The sequence below is a fragment of the Phalaenopsis equestris genome, unplaced genomic scaffold (assembly GCF_001263595.1).
Source record: "Phalaenopsis equestris unplaced genomic scaffold, ASM126359v1 Scaffold000090, whole genome shotgun sequence".
NCBI classification, from domain to species: Eukaryota; Viridiplantae; Streptophyta; class Magnoliopsida; order Asparagales; family Orchidaceae; genus Phalaenopsis; species Phalaenopsis equestris.
This window is the reverse complement of record NW_018164532.1, coordinates 1,047,751-1,069,448: the sequence shown is the minus strand read 5'-3', so window position 1 is coordinate 1,069,448 and position 21,698 is coordinate 1,047,751. Positions and strand designations below refer to the sequence as shown.

Below are 21,698 nucleotides of genomic sequence, written 5' to 3'. Positions count from 1 at the left end.
TGACGGGGATAAAGATTAAAAGGCTCTGTCCACTTCGAATCTCCTTCACTAGTCATCGTTGTTTCTGTGGCATCTTCGACTGCTTCTTCTGCCGCTTCGTCCGCTTCGGCTTGCTTCCTCGTCGCACTCAAGAATTAAAGGCTTCGACACTCCTTCCAAGACTGACGGCTTTGACTTCGGCAAACCCTAGATCTTCGGCATTCACGACTTGGGCAATCTCGGCTTCGGCACTCACGGCTTCGACATCTTGCGTGAAGATCAGGGAACAAATCGTCCTCGTAGTTGCAGGAAGAATCAATAGCATTTTGATCGTATAACAGGACGCAGATCCTACTTGTGGGCTATGATCAGTAGAATTTGGATCAGGATGCGGATCCTACTTGTAGACTATGATTGATAACATTTCGATTAACTGGATCTTATTTGTGGGATATGATCGGTAGCATATGGATCAAAACGCAGAACTTACTTGTAGGCTATGATCGATAGCATCTGGACCGTATAACTGAATCCTATTTGTAGGCTATGATCCGTAGCATTTGGATCAGGACGTGAATTCTACTTGTAGGCTTTGATCCATAGCATATAGATCCTGTAACTGGATCCTATTTGTGGGCTATGATCGGTAGCATCTGGATCGTGTAATTGGACACGAATCCTTCCGGTGGCTATGATTCGAATTTCTGGACGGTAAGGATAAAGGATTTCTTGTTTTTCTTTGCTCAAATCATGTTATGGTTCAGAAGTCGTCTCTAAGGTTTCAGCATTCCCAATTTCGGAACTTTCGGCTTTAACACTCACGGCTTGAGGATTGTTGGTCCCAGCAAAATTTCTTGGGCAGCTAACTGAGGGGGGATGTCAATCATCAATTTGCGGGCAGCAAAATTGCTGACTGATTAGGAAGCATCAATTTGAGGGGGGATGTCAATCGGGAACGACGGAAATTGAGCAGCTAAATTAGGAGTTTTCTATAATTAGGATCTTCCTTATTTAAATTATTTTCAATGTTTTTATTTTGATTTATTTCACTTTTAGTTGAATATTTAGATAAGAAATATGTATTATTAAGTTACCTAAAATAGATTATGCACTTTATTATGTACCTAAAATAGATTATAAGACTATTATTTAATGAAATGAAAGAAAAGGGAAAATGCATCAACCTTATTCAGAATTTAGTCTATTTTTCTCAAAACTTTGACATGAATGTCGTACAAAGGGTTCTTAAGTGCAGGGAGAACGGCTCGATGCGAGGGTCGCACACGAGTGGAGACATTCGATGCAAGGCAGGTCACGTGAACAAGGAAGCATCGAGATAGCAACGAGGAGCACCGAGAGGGGAGACTAAAGCTTCTGTGCAGGGTTTTCGGTGTAGAGAGATCGAACTTGCAAGGCTAGTGCAGAGCACTCAATTTAGACGGAGAAGGAAGATTGTGTCTGATGAGAGTAAGAAAGATCGTATGATAGACTTCGGTGTGAGAAATTGATCACGAGATTGTGCAAAAGGGCTTTAGCTGGCGCAGGGCAACACTATGCAAATTATATTTAAAAGGGAAGGCGATGAGGTTTAGTGATTGTGAAATTTTGTATTGGATTTTTAGTTGTTGGTGTGAATAGAGACGTGCAATCTACTTTTTGCTATGTGTGATCGACAAAGCAATGCAGCAGTGCGAGGGAAGCAGATAAAGCTTTGATTGGGTCATGCGAAAAATTTGTGACAACAAGGAAGAACGACAAAAAATTAGCAGCATCGACCGCAAGTATGACGGATGCTCAAGGGGAGACCCGCAGGTGCTACAATAGTGCGGAAGTGGGGCATCTAAGCAAGATTTGTCCAAAGCCACCCAAGGAGAGAAAGACAGGTGAAAATGAATCGTCTAGAGGGGTTATCAAATAAATCTAATGGCAATAGAGAACAAGGGAAAGACAATGGTGGTCTTTACAGATGAGGATCACAAGTTATTGGAGATGTTGAAGAGGATGCAGAGAGCAGTGTGTGATGTCACTGGGAATGCATCCACTTTATTGTCATTCAAGAGGACCACTACTAGTTATGCTCACTCAACCAAAGGTACTCGTGATACACATGTGTTTGCCTCTATATCCAACACAAGTTCACCAGAATGAATAGTAGATTTTGGTACATCTCGACATGTGACAAGTGTCGTTAGTAAGTTATCGTCCTATACCCACATATCAGTTCTAGAGACAACTCAACCAAAATTACTCATGATACACAAGCGCTTGACTCTATATCCAACACGAGTTCAACAGAATAGATAGTAGATTCTGGTGCATCTTGACATGTGACAGATGCCGCTAGTAAGTTCTCTTCCTATACTCACATATAAATTCTGAAGAGCATTCAGGCCACTGATAGACAACATAACCTGTGGTTGCTAATGGGACGGTAAGGTGTACTAATTTTATGACTTTGTCTAATATTTTGCATGTTCTTTCATTTTCGATGATTTTATTATCCATTAGTGTCATTATACTTCCAACTAAAATGTGTGAACCCTAGCACTTGAATAGAAATGGGATGGACTCAGCCTTGGTATCCATGATTGAGAATGGTGGAGCTAAAGGATCTAAGGGAAGTGTGGAAAAAGTATTGCTGCTACATCACAGGCGCATGGGACAATCTTCATTTAGCCTATTGAGTCGTCTGTATCAATCATTGTATGAAAAGGCAAATACACAAAAACTTGTGTGTGATACTTGTGAGTTTGACAAGCATACCAAGGGCTCCTATATTAGTTCTGGTAAACAGACTTCTTATAATTATGATTTGGTGCATTCAAATGTCTAGGAACCTTGTTCTACAACTTCGATGGATGATTACAGATATTTTGTGACCTTCAATGATTGTTTTTTCCGTGTTGCTTAGTTATACATGATGAGAAATAAAAGTTATGTGCTTGTCAGCTTTAAAAACTTTCATAAGTTTGGGTTTGATAATGAGACAGAGTATACCACCAATGTGTTTGGGGAATACTTGTCAACTCAAGAGATACAACATCAAACTACATGTTCATACACACTGACACAAAATAGAAAAGAAAAATAGACACCTTTTAAAGGTAACTAGGAGTATGATGATCACAGTGAATGTCTTAAAGCACTTGTGGTGGCAAGCCGTTTTAACAACTCAATTGATCAACAGAATGCCCTTGAGAGTGTTAGATTAGAAGTCTCCTTGTCATATGTTGAAAGGCGACAATAGTGAGATCATTCCATTGAAGGTAATTGGATGTGCATGCTTTGTGAAAAACAATAGGCCATCTGTAGGGAAGTTGGACCCTAGAGCTGTGAAATATGTGTTCATGGGGTATTATGCTACTCAGAAGGGTTATGTATGATGGAGCCCGATTAAGAAGAGACTCTTTGTGAGTATGAATGTGTCAATCAGAGAGTTTGAATCATATTACACTCTAGAGATGGATTCACCTTTAGATGACTCAAAAATCACTGGAGACATGAGGCAAGAGAGAGTGAATCTTAGTAATGATGGAGTGGTGCAAGTGGGCACAATGCATTGTCCTATAATATGGGATGAATCAACTAAGGAGGTAGAAATCGAGGAGATTGAACCTAGAAGTGGTGGGATTTAGGCTGAATGTGAGCTAAGAGTGTATACTCGAAGGAAAAAAGCAAACTCAAGGAGCAGAGTCTACAGTGCTAAAAAGTTCATTGTTCCGATCTTCCCCAACTCTTGAGACATCTACATCATTCACCTTTAATTCAAAACTCGTAGGTGATATTGTTCCTCCTCCAACAACTCCTAACCCCCCAACGTTAAGGAGAACTTCTCGCAGCAATGTTGGACATCCTCTTGATCGTTTTGGGTGGGAACTTGACATTGCTAATTTTATTTCATATTCTAACATCTCACATTTGCATAAAGCATTCGTTGTATCATTGAACTTTGTCTCTATACCCAAGTGTTGGTAGGTAGCTAAGCAGGATCCCAAGTGGAAAGCGACAATGCATGAAGAGCTTGGGGCTCTTGATAAAAATTCAACAGGGAGATTGTAACACTACTAGTGGGAAAGAAAGCAATTGGATACAAGTGGATATTCACAATGAAGTAAACTCCAGAAGGGAAAGTGAAGAGGTATAAAGCCTGAATTGTGTAAAAAGGTAACAATCAGACATATGGCATTAACTATGAAGAATATTTACACCAATAGCAAAGATGAGCAAAGTAATGACACTAGTTTCTTTGGCAGTGAATGGTGGATGGATGTTACACCAACTTGATGTGAAGAATGTTATTCTTCATGGGGAGCTATTGAAGGAGTTATATATATGGAGAAATCATCAGAATTCAGTATATCCCAGACAGTGGTCAAGGTGTTAGGCTCAGGAAGTCACTATATGGCTTGAAGCAGTCTCCCCGAGCCTGGTTTGACAAGTTTAAAATGACGATGATTGGCATGAGATATCAACAAATTAATGCAAACCACACGGTGTTATTTCAACGACATGAAGGTCACACTACCATACTTGTGCATGTAGATGACATAATTGTCACAGTGATGATGAGATAGAGATTGTTTATCTGAAGGGAAAACTAGAGAATAATTGAGGTAAAGAATCTAGGACAACTCAGATACTTTATTGGGATTGAAGTGGTCCGTGGATCTTAGGGGATTGTCTTATCCCAGAAGAAGTATGTACTAGATCACCTCATAGAAACAGGTATGCAGTGGTGCAAACATGCAGTCTCTCAAATTGATTAGAAAGTAGAGCTGAGTGCAGAGGCAGGAAAACCCGTTGATCGTGATAGATACCAGAGACTGGTGGGCCGCCTGATCTACTTGTGTCACACTCGACCCGATATTTCTTTTGATATAGATGTGGTGAGCCGCTACATGCATGATCCAAGGAAGGGTCATATGGATGCAATATATCAGATCCTGTGATACTTGAAGAGTGCACCAGAAAAAGGGTTGATCTTCAGGAAGAATGGGCAAGTAGACATTGAAGGCTTTTGTGCTTCTGACTGGGCAAGTTGTGCAAATGAGAGACGATCCACGTGAGGATATATGTTTGTAGGTGGTAACTTGGTCTCGTGGAAAAGCAAGAAACAGTCAAATGACAGACGATCCACGTCAGGATATTGTATGTTTGTAGGTGGTAACTTGGTCTCGTGGAAAAGCAAGAAACAGTCAGTTGTAGCAAGATCAAAAGCAGAGGCATAATACAAGGTCATTGCATTAGGAGTTGCTGAGATGATGTGGTTGAAAGCCTTGTCGGTTGAACTCAAAGTGGACCAGGGAACTCAAATAAAGTTGTGGTGTGACAATAAGTCGGCTATCAACATTGCCAACAACCCGGTGTAACACGATAGAACCAAACATGTGGAGATTGATAGATTCATCATCAAGGAGAAGCTGAATAACCGATTGTTGCAACTAAGTCATGTAGCTATTAGAGAGCAGATAGTTGGTTGCCTCACTAAAAAACTTAGCTCAGCGGAGTTAACTACATTATGTGACAAGATGGGCTTCATGAATATCTTTTCCCACCTTGAGGGGGAGTGTTGAGATTTATATCTAATGTATGCTCCTAAATATAAATAGAAGAATTCTAGGAGTTTATATGTAAATGTTGTGTGGCTTTATACAAGCCAAAATGTTAATGAAATGAACAAGATGATTATTACAAAATCATTCTCAATAATAGCTCTCAACCAACCTCTTGGTAGTGGAGCAGGGAACGACCACAACAGCATATGCAAACCTGCAGGGAGAATATTTGGGATCCTAACTAACCCATAATGATTGCAAGATATTTTTGGTTCTGAAATCTTCTCCTTTACTCTATATATAGCACTTGTATTACCTGTAAAAATTTCTTGATGAATATTGAGTTTATTCCTTTTCATCCCTGTTATGCAGGCTCTTATTTCTATTCCCTGAAAACCTCTGTAATATGCAGCTATTAATAGCATCCCTCTAAGTTAGAATCTTTGGAAAGAGAAATTAAAACAAGCAGATGTCGAGCAACTAAAGTATAGCACGAGTATTTTAGCTAATTACCATCGTAGTAGTTTGCAAAATGGAACTTGTTTAAAAGTTTGTTAAGTGGATTAAAATGAATGTCAACCATGCCAAAACTCCTCCCATAATAATATTCTCCTTTCTTGAAACACCTCTTTCAATATAAGATCAATGAGTTGGAAATCACCCCACAAGGAAATTTCTTGAGGTTACAAGTCATTCAAATCAACAATAACAAAGGTTTGAACATTTGATCTCTCGCTGAAATATGTCATGCTTTCTAAGCAGCCACTCGTGAAAATGAAAACATGTTCACAACTAGTAACAGTAAAATGTTCCACTAAACATTAAAAAGGCGGCACTCGTCGTTATCATGATAACCTCGACAAAACAACTTGTTACACCGGTATCTAAGAGAAATATAGACTTTTATTAGGAAATAAGGCTAATATGTTTATGATTAGGGTTATGATGAAATTATTGTCTTTGAGTCTTAGGGTTAGGGTTTGGGAGAGAGCGTCTACCCCTCAAATTGTAGGGGCTAAAGTTGGTTTGGGAGAGGCCACTTGCCTCTCGAATTGCGGGTGTTTATATTTTGTGCATTTTAGTGTGTTGTTTGGTTGCTTGCTTAAAGATTAATCAAACTACCCCTAATTTGGGTTTTCCCACGTATTTCTTGCAATTTTTTCACTGATTTTGGCTCTGAATCATATCAAATTGGTATCAGAAAAATAGATTTTGAGAATCAAAGATGGAATTACAGTGTATAGAGTTCTGGCTTGATCGAATAGCACAATACAGATGCAATCGAGCAAGTTGGAAAGCAAATACAGGATCACAGCGCACAGGGCTGAAACTAGCGATACAATGTGATTTCGGGCGAGCAAGGAAGCAAGTGATGGGATTGCAAAGCGATACAGCCTCAATCGAGCTAGCTGGAAAGCAACTCACGAATCGTGGTAAGCAAACAACAAGATCGCAACCAACGACTGGATCATGGTTCACGATATATTCACGAATAGACAGGGGCTTAACGAAAGAAAAAGTTGTGATTTGATCTAGCTAGATGGGAGACAACAATCAGATTGCAGCCTTACAAGCCCAATACAACGCCTTTTAGGATATAGGATTCAAGTGATCTGGTAAGCCAACGACGAGATTTTAGGATATAGGGAGTCTAACTTTTTTATTGAAATCGCCTTGGGAATAATCTCAACCAACAAAATAGAGGCTCTTAAGCAAAAATTATAGGGAGAAATTAGCAAAAACATATTAGAAATGGAGAAGTGATTCTTGTCCATTAAGGGATGACTCTCGTCTATGGAGGGGATGATAAATGAGAGATTCATGGACCTGAAAGAAATGATGAAAAAGATAGTGGAATTTCACACAAAACCGTCTGTTGAGGGATCGAGCAACAACGACGCGTTTGAATGCGAGCAACAACAATTGAAAGTGAAAAGATATGAGATGAATTAATTTTATTGATGAAAAGAGAGGTATAAATACTCATTACAAGACTTACTTGTAAGGAAAACAATAAAAACAGAATACAGTAGAAAAGGAAAGTAATAATAACAAAATATAAGAGGTAACTAATCTCTTTAATTTACGAAGAGAAATAAATAGAGAGTCTCAATATCTCTCATATAATTTATAACTTTTTAAATATAGAGTTATAACAAATATGAAATATAATAATTAGTTTTTTCGAGATCTTTCAACACTCCTCAAGTTGGGTTGTACGGACTGTACATGCCTAACTTGTTACATAATTCTTCAAAGTTGATTCTTCGGAGAGACTTAGTGAGGATATCTGTTGTTTGATGTCGAGAAGGAATGTATGCAAGTTCAACGACTCCTCTCTCGATGTTTTCTGAGATGAAGTATCGATCGATATCGATGTGTTTTGTTTTGTCATTGTGTACTGGATTTTTTGCAATGCTAATGGTTGTCTGGTTGTCACATTGTAGTTTGACAATTTTTTCAGTTAGCATTCTGAGTTCGCTGAGTATTTTTCGAATCCACATTCCTTTACAGATCCCGAGTGCAAGAGCTCTGAATTCAGTTTCAGCGCTGCTTCTTGATGCCACAGATTGTTTTTTGCTTCTCCAAGCGACTAGGTTTCCCCAAACATAGTGCAATAACCAGAAGTCGATTGAATACAGTAGCCCTTTGCTTGGAGTCATCTTGAGGTATCTCAAGATTCTGTAGACTACATTCATGTATTCTTTTGCAAGGTTGTTCATGAATTGGTTAACAACACTAACAAAAAAATCAATGTCGGGTTGCGTGTGTGAGAGATAGATAAGTCGCCCCACGAGTCGCTGATATCTCCCCCTATCCACAGGTGCGCTATTTTTATCGGTGTCGATCTTCTTGTAGGGATCCATTGGAGTATCGACGGGTTTGCAACCGAGCATACATGTTTCCTTCAACAGGTCCAAGGTATATTTCCGTTGTGACACAAATATTTTTTGTTTTGATCTAGTTCCATGCCTAGAAAAAACTTTGGATTTCCGAGGTCTTTGATTTTGAATTTCCGAGTGAAAAGCTTTATCAAATTTGTGAGTTCTTCTTCGTGATTTCCAGTGAGGATGATATCGTCGATGTATACAATTAGAATTGCAATCTTCTTTTCGGGAGAGGTTTTCACGAAGAGAGTGTGATCTGTCTGACACTGAGTATACCCGTGTTATTTCACTGATTTTGCAAATCTATCGAACCATGCTCGAGGAGATTCTATGAGGTCGTACAATGATTTTTGGATTTTGCAGATTTTGTTGCTTGGAAAGGATGCTTCTAGTCTGAGAAATGCTTCCATGTAAACTTCTTCTTCCAAATTGCTATTTAGGAAAGCATTTTTCACGTCGATTTGATGTAGCTGCAAGTTTTCATTTGTCGCAAGTGAGAGAAGGATTTTGATGGTGTTAAGTTTGGTCACGGGGGCAAAGTTTCTTAGTAATCAATACCGTAGGACTATGCAAAACATTTTGCTACGAGACGTGTTTTTAATCTCTCAATTGAATCATTTGTCTTGTATTTGACTTTAAAAAATCATTTGCAACCGATTGCTTTCTTTCCCTTTAGCAGGTCTGAAATAGTTCATGTAACATTCTTATGTAGGGCTCTTACCTCCTCATTGATGGTTGCTTTCCACCCCGAGTGTTTGAGAGCTTCATCAATCGTGTTTGGGACTTGCGTCTTGTCAAATGCAGTGACATAGGCTCGGTAAGCTGAAGATAGTTTTTCATAAAACACAAAATTGGAGATCAGATGCATCGTGTATTCGAACCTGAGTGGAGGACGGATGGATCTAACACATTTCCTTAAAACAATTGGAATGTCTTGGAATGTCAAAGTCATAAATCATAGATATAGTAGATTCATGTTCAAGTGTGTTCGTAGTTGAGTGGATTTCTGTAGGAGTTGGATCCAGTTCTGACTCTTAGATTGGTGTTGGATATGTTGGGTGATCTATGTGCGAGTTAGACACTTGAGGACTAGACGAAGACTGATTGTTAGGTACATTTTCACGTGAGTTAGATGAATTTGCTGAATCCGAGTCGGGAGATAATGAGTTCGGTTCAAGAGACAAGGATTTGATGTGTGGTGGTATAAACTCATTGTCCCCCCAATACTGATATTCCCTTAAAGTCTCCCCCTGAATGTTAGAATTGGGGTAATAAGGCTGATTTTTAAAGAATGTGACATACATAGTGTTGTAGGTTTTTCTTGTGAGAGGAAAGTAGCATTTATACCCCTTTTGAAGAGACAGTAGCCGAAGAAAATATATTTAGTAGATTTGAGGTCAAATTTGTTGTGATTGTGTGAATGAATGTGAACAAAAGAGTAACCAAATACTTTGGTAGATAGATTTTGGGTAATTGTCTTGGTGTGAGGAAATGATTTGAGAAGAAGTTGGACTGGACTTTGAAATTTGAGGACCCGAGAAGGCATCCTGTTGATGAGGTAGGCTGCAGTGAAAACAGCGTCACCCCAAAAAATCTTAAGCACGTTAGAGAAAAACATGAGGCAGCGGGCCACCTCGAAAAGATGGCAGTTCTTGAGTTTGGCGATCCCATTTTATTGAGGAGTGTCGACACAAGAACTGCGATGGATGATGCCTTTAGAGGAGAGATAAGAGTCGAGGACGAAAGCAAAGTACTCCTTTGCATTATCAGTCTTGAGTGTCTGAATGGAAGTTTGGAATTGTGTTTGGATCATTGAGTAAAATTGTTCAAATATGTGACCGGCTGAAAATTTATCTTTTATAAGAAATAGTCATGTTAGTCGAGTGTGATCATCAATAAATGAGACAAATCACCGAGTCCCGGTAAGAATTGTAACACGGGATGGGCCCCATATATCGTTGTGAATGAGTGCAAAGAGTAGAGAAGAGAATAACGCTGTGAATAAGTGCAAAGGGTCGGGAAGAGGTGTAACCAACACGTGGAAATGATGTGCGAGTGTGTTTGACAAGTTGACAAATTTCACATTGAAAAGAACGAACATCTTTATTGATAAATAAATTTGGAAATAGTTTTGCAAGATACATAAAATTTGGATGGCTGGGATGAAAATGCCATAACATAATCTCGGAATATTTATGGACATTAGAATTGAAGACAAAATGCTGGGTAGACAAATGCCCGCAGTAAAGTCATGATGGTAAAGTACTGTTGATGACGTAGAGACCCGAGCACAACTTAGCATAGTCAATCGTCGTCCCAGAGTCTGCATCCTGAAATTCACACGTGGTAGGAAAAAATTTAGCAATACATCTCAGATCACTAGTCAACTTTTCGATGGATATTAAATTGTAATTTAAAGTAGGAACATGAAGCACAAATCATAGTAGAATGTTGAGGGAGATGCGCACAGAGCCAAAGCCGGTGACTTTGGAGAGAGTTGGGAGAGAGTCAGCGGCAACGCGGATGGTGGAGTTGTCTTCGCACGACATAAAGTCATGGAGAAGGGAGGCCTCGTCAGTCATGTGATGAGAAGCGCCGAAATCGATGATTCACTGACCAAGGGATCCTTGATTGAATGTCAAGGCATGGTAGAACGTACCTTGATGCACGAGCAGGTCGGTGATGGGGTCGGGAACAGCCAAATCAGGTGGTTTGTCGATTAGATTGTGCAGCAAATCGAGTTGCTCTTTGCTGAATGGACTGGGCGCTGCTGCAGGAAGGTCATCGACAGCGACGGCGTTGTTGGCACGGGGAGTAGCGCGATTAGACCGAGGCTTCCAATCGGCTGGCTTTCCATGAAGCACCCAACACGTGTCTTTATTAAGGCATTATTATGGTCTGGTTTGCGTAATGGTCGCACCAGGGACGGCCTTTGCGTGATGGGTTGTCGCTGTGTCGAGGCAGAGGAACCCAAGCTGCAAGGGCGGAGGCATCAACGGAGAGATTGGGCGAGGTGGAGATAGGCCCAAGCATGACTTTCTGGCGGCTTTCTTCGCGGTAAACCTCGGAGAAGGCCTCGCGAATGCTCGGTAGTGGTTTGAAGCTCAATACACGAGAGCGGGCATGATTGAGAGAGTTGTTGAGGCCGAGAAGTATTTTGAATATCATTTTTTGCTCGATGATCTGACGGTATAAGTTGGAGTCCGGAGTGATTGACCAAGCATGAACATTGACCAAGCATGAACTTCATATCAAGCATGAACTTCATATATGTCAACCTGTTGCCAGTAACGTGAGAGGGCATTAAAATACTGAGTCACATATTGATCACATTGCTGGAGGATTGAGAGGATTGACTCGATCTCGAAGAGCTTGGATGTGTTATCTGAGTGAGAGTATGTCTCTCGAGCAGCATCCCAAATACTCTTAGTCGTGTCGTATAGAAGAAAATTTTCGCCGATGTCGTTGGTCATGGAATTGATTTACCACGACATGATCATATGGTTTTTTGCATCCATGTCTGGAATTTTGGGTCATCCTTGGTCGAAGCAACAGCATCACCGGATCGGGACCACTGGAAGTAGTTATGGCTGTTAAGTTTGTGGCCAGTGATGAGGGAGGAAGTGTCATCGATTCCAGTTGAAACAGGGGCAGATGAGGCGGAGGATATTTTTTGGGAGGAAGAAGAAGTCGTCATACCGAAAAAGATTGGTATGACTCTGATACCATGAAAAGATATGAGAGGACTTAATTTTATTGATGAAAAGAGAGGTATAAATACTCATTACAAGACTTACTAGTAATGAAAACAATAAAAACATAATACAGTAGAAAAGGAAATGAATAATAACAAAATATAAGAGGCAGCTAATCTCTCTACTTTAAGAAGATAAATAAATAGAGATTCTCAAGATCTCTCATATAATTTATAACCCTCTAAATATAGAGTTATAACAAATATGAAATAATAATTAGTATTTTCGAGATCTTTCAACATAAAGAAATAGTGTGATAGACTTATATCAAATATAAAATATAATAATTAGTATTTTCGCGATCTTTCAACATAAAGAAATAGTGTGACATTCGGAATGTTGGAACAAACAAAAACATGCAGGATCAAGTAAAGGATTCAAGAGCGGATTCGAGTGGCAGCATCTGGAAGGAATTGCAAGCCATCCGAAGATTTGGAATGAGTGAGAGCAAGCAATATGGGATGGCATACGATTCGAGGCTAGAGAAAATTGATTGAGAAATTTTGGCTCGGAACAAGAAACCACGGTGGGCGACAACTGACCGAGGGTTGCATCCAACTATGCCAGTATCTTTTACTGCAGCAACCTTCTAGGTGGAAGGCAATTAACAAGTAATGATGGGAATGGCACAAGTGGAGATGAGCAAGGGAGTTTGTAAGGGACTGATTTGACATTGTTGAGTATTCTAGAGGGGGACAAGATGAGGGTGCTTCGCGATGACCCTAGTATATTGGTGTTGATAGATCCATCGAAGGTGACAATTATATTCGAGTGGCCACTGCCTAAGAACATGAAGGGGTTGAAAGAATTTTTGGGACTTCAAGGATACTACTCGAAGTTTGTAAAGAGTTGTAATTCGATTGGGTTTAGGAGAGATCGCCTACCTCTTGAATTGTTGGTGCTTATCTTTTATGCATTTGAATGTGATGTTTGGAGTTCTTGTTTGTTTACTTGGAGATTAATCAAATTAGCCCTAACTTCGATTTTTTGCACATATTTCTTGCAATTTGTTCGTTGATTTTGGCTTTGATTTGTATCATTATTATAAGTGGTTTTATCAATCTCATTCTCCAAACACTCTAGTTGATTTCACATAAGTGTTAACTTTAGGGTCTGTTTGGGGCAGCTGTTGATTATTTATAATCTGCTGATAAGCAGATTATTCTGATAATCTGATAATCTGATAATCTGTAGATTATCAGAATAAGTTGGTTTGCTGTTTGGGAAAGCTTACTCAGAATAGTTTATTGATAGTTGTTGTTGGATAAATAACTATTCTCCCCTTGTTTGATGAAATTGTTTGCAACAAAGTTGTATGGGAGAAATAATACAAAGAACAGAAGCCTCAAACTGTTACAGATCATTTAAAAAAAAGATGCACTGCTCACTATCTCGTGAGTATTAGAAGAAATAAAATAAAGAGAAATCTAATTACAACTAAAAGTAAAAATATTAATTTTAGGTTTGCAACCTCAGCTCTACCTAAAATCGATACGTATGAATTTCAGATTTTCCATAAAACCAGTCCATATGAATTTCAGTTTTGCATAAAGCCAACTTAAATAAATTTCAGATTTTCATAAAGCCAACCTGCATAAATTTCATATATGCATAAAGTCAAGGTTACTGAGTATTTTAACAAGCCTTTACATTTTTTACCATCTGATTCAATACGTACTTACACACCTAACACCCAAATTTCAAATTTATAGCATCCAAATCTTTGATGGATATAAAAAAAACAAGATCGTGTAGCCGTAGACATGGAGTCGAGTACCCGTACTCCCGGCGCCGATGACGATGCTGAAACTGGGGGGATCAATCCTTTTCGGAGAAAGAAGAAGGTAGAGGAAGAGCAAAACTGCGAAAGCGGCGAGAAAGAAGATCCGGAGGGTAGGATGGTACTGCTTATGATTAAAAGGGACAAAAGGAGTCCACGTGAAAATAAAGAGGCCATGGGGCAAGGACGAGCGGCGTGGAAGCTTCGTTGTCGCGTCCATGGCGTTCTCCGGTGAATAGGGCCTGAGCAGAGTAAGGAGGAAGACAGCATTCGCAATCCTCCCTTCCTCCGCTCCTCCTAGATTTCCTGACTCGTCGGCATGGTCGCAAGTCGAGTGTTCTCCTTCTACGAGGCCATGACCGCCACCACCCCGTCGTGCGTAGTGGGGCTGCAGCTCCTCGATTTTGGAGGGAAGGAGAGAAGGAATCGTTTATCATGGACGAAGAAGAAGCCAAGGAAGGCGATCGGCGAGCGGTCATTAGCGAAGGAGTGAAGCTCACCGCCGTTATAAATGGGGTCGTGGGAGGATAGTGAGACGGCTGGTTGAAATGCTATAGGCGTTTCGTGAGAGATAAGTTGCATAAGGGAGAAGGAAGAACGGGAGGGCGAGAGCGAGGAAGAGTACATCCGGGGGCGAGCAAAGGGCACAGCCGGAAATATTACCCTAACGCGATAATCAGACGCAGGTCGCAGGCCTCGTCCTGCTTCGCCCTCTATTAAGAAATTTGCATCGGCGTTTTGGAGCGGCATAAAAACGCACCCCCAACGTGTTTTTCAAACACTGCGGCGGCGTTTTTAAAATGTCGCCTCAGGTCAATAAGCTGCCCCAAACGGGGCCTTAATTTGCACACTCATTTTTTGCACAACTTTCTTTCATATCCTTTAGTTACATCATTTTTCTTCTAAATCTTTCAAACATTGATTTTATCCATTCTACTGGTTCCCTCAAACAAGCATCCTCAAAGCACTATGTTGACCTTCCCAGCATCACCTTCAATAGGCATTCACCTAACTTATTTTTAATATAATCATTTGTACTTTTTCACGCATCCACTATTCTCCTTTTTGGCACGCATAACTTGGTTATTGATGACTTATAGTCCATGAGTCAGATTCATGTAATATAACCATTCTAAATGCACCCCTATGTATTACTTATTCTTATCTATCCAAATTCAATATATCTAAATTAATTAAAGGTAGTTAGCTATTGATAAAAGAGTGATATTGGCTAAAAACTATCAATTTACTCCCATTAGCATCGTACAATAAATAGTCCCTTGTTATTCTGCTAATTCTAAGTCGTCGATCTTTTAAATATATTATTCATTGGTCTTACTTTGTACGGAAGGTTTCTTCAATTAGAATAATATTGTCTACAAATAACATGCATAAAAAATTTACTTAGAATATAATTTGTAAGCATCACCATAGCTAATACAAACTTAAAGCTAATACTTGATGCTTGAATGAGAACTCTGTGGTCATTTGACAACCACTCATATTAATTAATGTTGAATCAATCATACATTTAACAACTTCAATATAGTTTTGACCAAGTTTTTTATTAATAAAAATCAAATCAACTCTCATGATACTTGATAATATACCTTCTCAGTACTAACAAAAATACTTTCTTTGCTTTTTATACTTTTCTATTAGTTTCCTTGGTATAAAAATCATCTCCATAATTGATTTTCAGGTATTAAATAATACAATAAAAATATATCAATATAAATTTTAATTCAAAATAAGCCATTCAAACTTTTAGATAAAGATCATGTTACTAAAATCTAAATCACTGCTCACTAATTCCAAAAAGAAACAATATCACCAACAATTATGTCGGATTGTTATGATGCATAAAGAAAAACTATCTTACAGAGGTTTGCCCATTTATAAATATTATTTTTAACTATATTAATAAAATAAGAGATGAGCACATTAAGGAGATCTAGCAAAAAATATCAAAGCAAGAAAAAAGAATAGGATAGAAAAGTATAATAATGATTTTATTCGAAACATTTATCATAGAGGGTAGTAAAAATAAAAGAGCGACAATAAAGTTTCTTCTAATTTTAGCCCCTTATGGTATAAAAAATTTTAAACATTTTATTTAACAAAGCGTCAACACTTTGAATGCTCCAATTAACATAAAAAATACAGAGTAACAAGTAATCATCGTTTTGTTCAATGATAAGAAGTTGATGATACATTTCAAGTACTCACAAAGTATTCTCCATAATAGTATTAGCAATTGATGAAGTGATTAACATCGAGAGGCTAGAAGGAACAAAAATGATAGCTTTCTCCTAAAGATAAAGTAAGCTTGAATTCAAGCTTCGGGAATATACATGGATAGATTAGGGGAAATCTTCCACCAAAGTGTTAGAAGAACCAATATGAGCATCAAATGAAAGGTCTTGTGAATGAAATTGAGGATTTCTCATATTAGAACGAGCCTTCACACAATAAAAATTTTAATTTCCAAAAATATGACAAGAGTAATATGTTGAATATTTATCAATTCCACATTCAGATATCCAAACGATGGTGACACAATCCACATCTCTTTGTGAAAAATGGGGAATGATGGAGACACAATCCACATCTCTCTTTATAAAAAATGGAAGCAGTGTCCAACTCCATTAAGACTAGTTATAGAGGGCCTAGAGTTGTAACATCCACCTGTAATATTTTTCCAAAAATTGTATGCAGGGTAAATATGATAGACTAGTTGAAGTAGTACAGATTGTTGAGTTGTGGAGTCCGGAAGTCAGGGTAAATATGGCAGAAGTGTCAAATTCCACGAAGACTCTATTTACAGAGGGCCTAGAAAAAGTGGAGTTGTAACATCCACCTGTAATATTTTTCCAAAAATTGAAACCAGGGTAAATATGATAGACTAGTTGAATTAATGCAGATTATTGAGGTGTGGAGTATGGAAGCACCCACACAGTTGTGAGGAAGCATGCAACAGCACCTTTGTGCACATCAATCCCGTGGGTTCTTCAAGGTTTTCTTCCCGAGCGAGCAAAATATTTAGACCTACATTGGTCGTAACTTTGTCACTAACGGTTTTCTCCCGATTCGAGAGTTAAAAGCCCTTGATTCAGAGCAACAAGAATTATCTCTCACATGAGGTATTCTCGAAAGAGCTCATGTAGCGGAAAATAGTTGATGAGAAGGAGTGGCATGTAATTTCTCTTGTACGATCAAGAGTATTTAGAGCGAATTTTTGTAAGTTCAGAGTGGCATAATTTGTACTTTCCTCACATTCATAGTGAATTTTTTTTTGTGATGTGGCTCCATAATTTTTTTCTTTTTTTGGTTTTTTCACATTATGTTCAGTATTTAATTCTGGATTTCTCGATTGGGTGTGATCCTATTTTCTGTTGTTTGATTTCGATTGGAAACCGATTGAAGCTCGGTTTTTTCCATCCCTACACAGACAAATAAAAATTGTTTCGCTCGCCGATAAGAAGATGATGAGACATTTCAAGTACTTACAAAATATCTTCAATGATAGTATTAGCAATTGATAAAGTGATTGACATCAAGGAGCTAGAAGGAACAAAAATAATAACCTCCTTTCTAAAGAGAAAGTGAACCTAAATTCAAGTTTCAGGAATATACATGACAAATGAGGGAAAATCTTCCACCAAAGTGTTAGAGGAACCGATATGAGCATTAGATGAAAGGTTTTGCAAATGAAATTAAGGATTTCTTATATCAGGATGAGACTTTAAACTATAAAAATTTTAATTTCCAAAATTATGACAAGAGAAGCAGTATGTAGGAATATTTATAAATTCCACATTCAGCTAATATACAAACAAAAGAAGCTCAATAACACCTCTTTAAGAAAAAGGGCAGTAATGTCCAATTCCATGAAGGCTCCAATTACAGAGAGCCTAGAAAATGTGGAATGGTAGCATCCACCTGTAATGATTTCCCAAAAATTGAAAACAAGATAAATATGATAAAGTAGTTGAAATAGTGCAAACAAAGTCATAGAAATGATATACAAATTATTGTTAGGAGGCTCCATGAAGCAATCAAATTGGAGGAGGGTCATTTTAACATGTGTGTCGAAAGTCCATTAATATAATAGAAACATTGTGAGAGGAGTAAGATGAAAGGTGGCGCAAGGATGCCCAGAGTGCAATCCACGCAAGAACCCATTTATAGCTATAAGAAAATGGCATTATCCGAGTAATGGGTTTCATAACCTTGGATCTATTATACAAAATGAGAGAAGATGAATGAAGATATGACTTCTATCTAAGTGATAGGTTTTATAATATAAGGTTTATCATACAAATGAATAAAGAGGTGAATAAGGATCTCACTTCTAAAACTAAGACTAATTGGACAAAATAGATAAGTACTTCAATAGTATTATGTGATTACATAATATTATAGGTGTATTAAAATAAATTAGATTAAAAACTATGAATAGATTAACTAAATCATATGGATCCAAGGGTTAGGTGATAAATAAATCAAAGTTATTCAAGCTGATTGTGAAAGAAAATAAAAATGAATAAATGAATGCATAATAAAACCATGAGAGATACATTAATAAATGATTTTTTAAAAGGACCATGCTTGTAGTACCCATAAAGACAAAATTATTTCATAGACTTAGGCAGTTTAGGTGGAAAGGTTTGAAGATACAAGGATAAAACAAGAAGATAAGAAATAAAATTTCATACAAAATAGATTTAAGACCTCAAACAACACTCAATCATGATGAATTAAGAATGAGATTTCACAAGCTGACCAAAATAGTAGGGATAGGGTTGATGATGACAAAAATGATTCTCCTATACAATTACAGGGTAAATAAAATAAAAAATATAGTATATAGACCCGTATTATCACAACAATTTTTTGAGTATTCAGGCCTAAGTCATATTTAACTTCAATATTTTCCACGAGTGAAATGAAGAACATAAATCTTACAAAATCATGAGTATTGTTAACTCCATGTTTCACAACAAATCTCAATTTTACTTGATCTCAACATTCAAAACATTCAAGATAGCAAAGGGCGGCCCACGATTTCCATTAAAAATAGAGAAATCACAATCATTGTTTCAGATCAAAACAACGAAGGGATAATCTAAAAAACCCATGCATTCCCTCAAGAGATTGGTGTAAAGCAGTCGTGGAGGATGGAGTGAGCCGCTTGTCAATTGGGGATTGAGGCCCAGTGGATTTGATTCAATTGTGAAGTGTAATCCCGGGCGTCAACCGTGATGGCACCATGCTTAAAGGCAAAGATGTTGAGGTCATCACATCTGAGCTCCCGCATGACTACAAAGCCAATGACACTGGAACCTATGATTGAAATACGGTGATGGAGCATTAATGAACCATCAACAAAGAAATTGGTAGGCTTCGGCAAAAGATTATGGATGGAAAGAATTCGAGAGTTTGTAGTGGGTATATTGGTAGGAGATGCATGGGATATATCTCAACACTTGAAGGATTACCAATATTATGTTTATTATATGAAAAATATAAATAAAACAATTCCAAAATGATCAGATTATTTGTAGCTCTACTTAATGCTTAGAAAATAGAATTCATTCCCTTAAACACATTAGAAGCGGCACAAATATTTTGTTTGTGATTCCCATACTTTTGCATTGGATTTTTAGTGAATGGTCTAGCAAAGAGGGTAAACTTAAACCACATCAATTTAGTGAAAGTGCTCAAGCAGGCTCCTATTTTCATCTTTTTCCTCGCATAAACTTAATTCCTGAAATAAGATGTCAAACAGTTTGCTATGATTTAGCTAGATTTAAAGTGAGTAATGCCAAGCAGAGCTCAAAATTTAACCCTCTTTGGATTTAATATATCAGGATTTACAGTATTTACTAAATCCGACAATAATTAAATATATTTTCAGCCAAACAGCCCCATATGGTTGAAAGCATATAAGAATCAGCTTTTGAGGACTGGTGATTGCAACTTGTAGTACTGCTAGAAGGATATTTAAGAGCCAAAACAGGACTCTCCTCCCCGAAATCCTGTTAACCCTAACAAATGAAACATTACTACGTACAGCCGGCAATGGGGCTTAATATAGTTTTTTCAACAACTATTTTCCAATAAACTCACAAACACTGCTAAGCAATCGAAACCCATAAAGAGCTCACGAGATCTATCCAATAAACGTAGCAAAAAAAACTCAAGCATTGCAGTCTATCGAGCTAATCTTTACTCTTCTCAACTAAGTATTCAAACATCAATGGAAAGCCAAATCTAGCTTATAATTCTCTACTCAGAAAACGGATATAGCAAAAGCCAATCTCCCATCAAGAAAAGCTGGGTGAGGATTTAATCAAAAGGAGTTAAAAGCTGGGTGAGGGGGTCTTAGGGGGAGTAGATAAACCTTTGAACAAGAGCGTACACTTCATCCTCGCTGCCCATACTGTTAGTCCTGTTAGCCGTCATTGTTGCCACCACTGCTAGCCCGCTGGGACAAGAAGCCGAATTAGCAGCTCATTCGAGCAAAAGAAGCTCTATCGAAACCCCGCAAACGATTAATGGTGGCGCCGGCGATGTGTAACAAGAAAAGGGCAGCGGGAGGGACGACGAACAGGACTATTTCGTTTGTGCTGCATCCCCCTCTTTCCGTGGACTCGCTACTCCCGAGTTCGGCAGACATTATTGATCTGCTGGTTCACGGGTAGGACTACACATTTTATTTTGGGGCATCTACATACATACCAATCAACATTTTATTTATTTACATGTCTAATATTTAAATTTGATTTTTTAATATTATACCACATATATCTTTCATATCCTTCAATCCTTTCTATGATGAATGAATGTATGATCTCGAATAAAAGGGAATCCATGCAATTCAGGAGATTAGGGTTATAAATGAACCAATGCACTTAATGAATGAAAAATGTATGATCTCGAATAAAAGGGAATCCATGCAATCCAGGAGATTAGGGTTGTAAATGAACCAATGCACTTAATGAAGAACTCGAACTCAGCTCGATTGAGACTCGATCAAGTTTGTTCAAATTTGAACAATTTTTAAAAGCTCTGAGTTTAAATGAATTAAACATGAACATATTCGAACATGTTCATTTATATTTAAGAACAAACTCATTTGTTTCATAACAAGTGACTTGTTTGAAGGCTTGATATTAAACTTGATAATACCTCGTATCATGTGATATATTATTTAAATAAATTTTAATTAGTTATAATCAATTTAATTATATATTTAATTGTAATATATTATTATATTAATATTCTTTAGATTAATTCTTAATTATATTTTTATTTTATTAATATATGATTATTATTTATATATTTATTTACTTAATTTTTAAGTATTAGATATGAAAATACATAAGACTGGTGTGGTATGTATGAAATACCCCTTAAAATTAACTTTAGACCGGCAAACCTCACTTTCTCTTTGGCCTTTCAGAAACATATGAAACCCTTAGTTGTTAGGGTATGCAAGCATTAAAGACAACGACGATGTCTCGACTTGCAAGGATTTTTGAAACTTTAGTCTCTCTTATATCTCATATTTCCACTTTTCTCACAAGTATTACTCAATTAAAAAGTGGTGTGGAGAATGTGCACTGCAATCAGTGTAAGTTATGCATGATCAAGAATAAGCATAATGCAACAACTTAATGTAAAAAATATCTACAAAATTATCGAAAAAAAACTTGAAAAATGGCATGTATATTGT

The 21,698-nt window shown here is 37.7% G+C and overlaps 1 protein-coding gene across 1 annotated transcript in view; it reads right to left on the bottom strand.

Annotated features, from left to right (window-relative positions):
- Positions 1-20,674, bottom strand: part of LOC110020075 — a 36,510-nt gene extending 15,836 nt beyond the window's left edge. Inside the window, exon 1 of the mRNA XM_020718046.1 lies at positions 20,364-20,674. Within this exon, the coding sequence (XP_020573705.1) occupies positions 20,364-20,425 (62 nt within the window). The 5' untranslated portion in view covers positions 20,426-20,674. The remainder of the gene's footprint in view (positions 1-20,363) is intronic.
- Between the last annotated feature and the right edge of the window lie 1,024 nt (positions 20,675-21,698).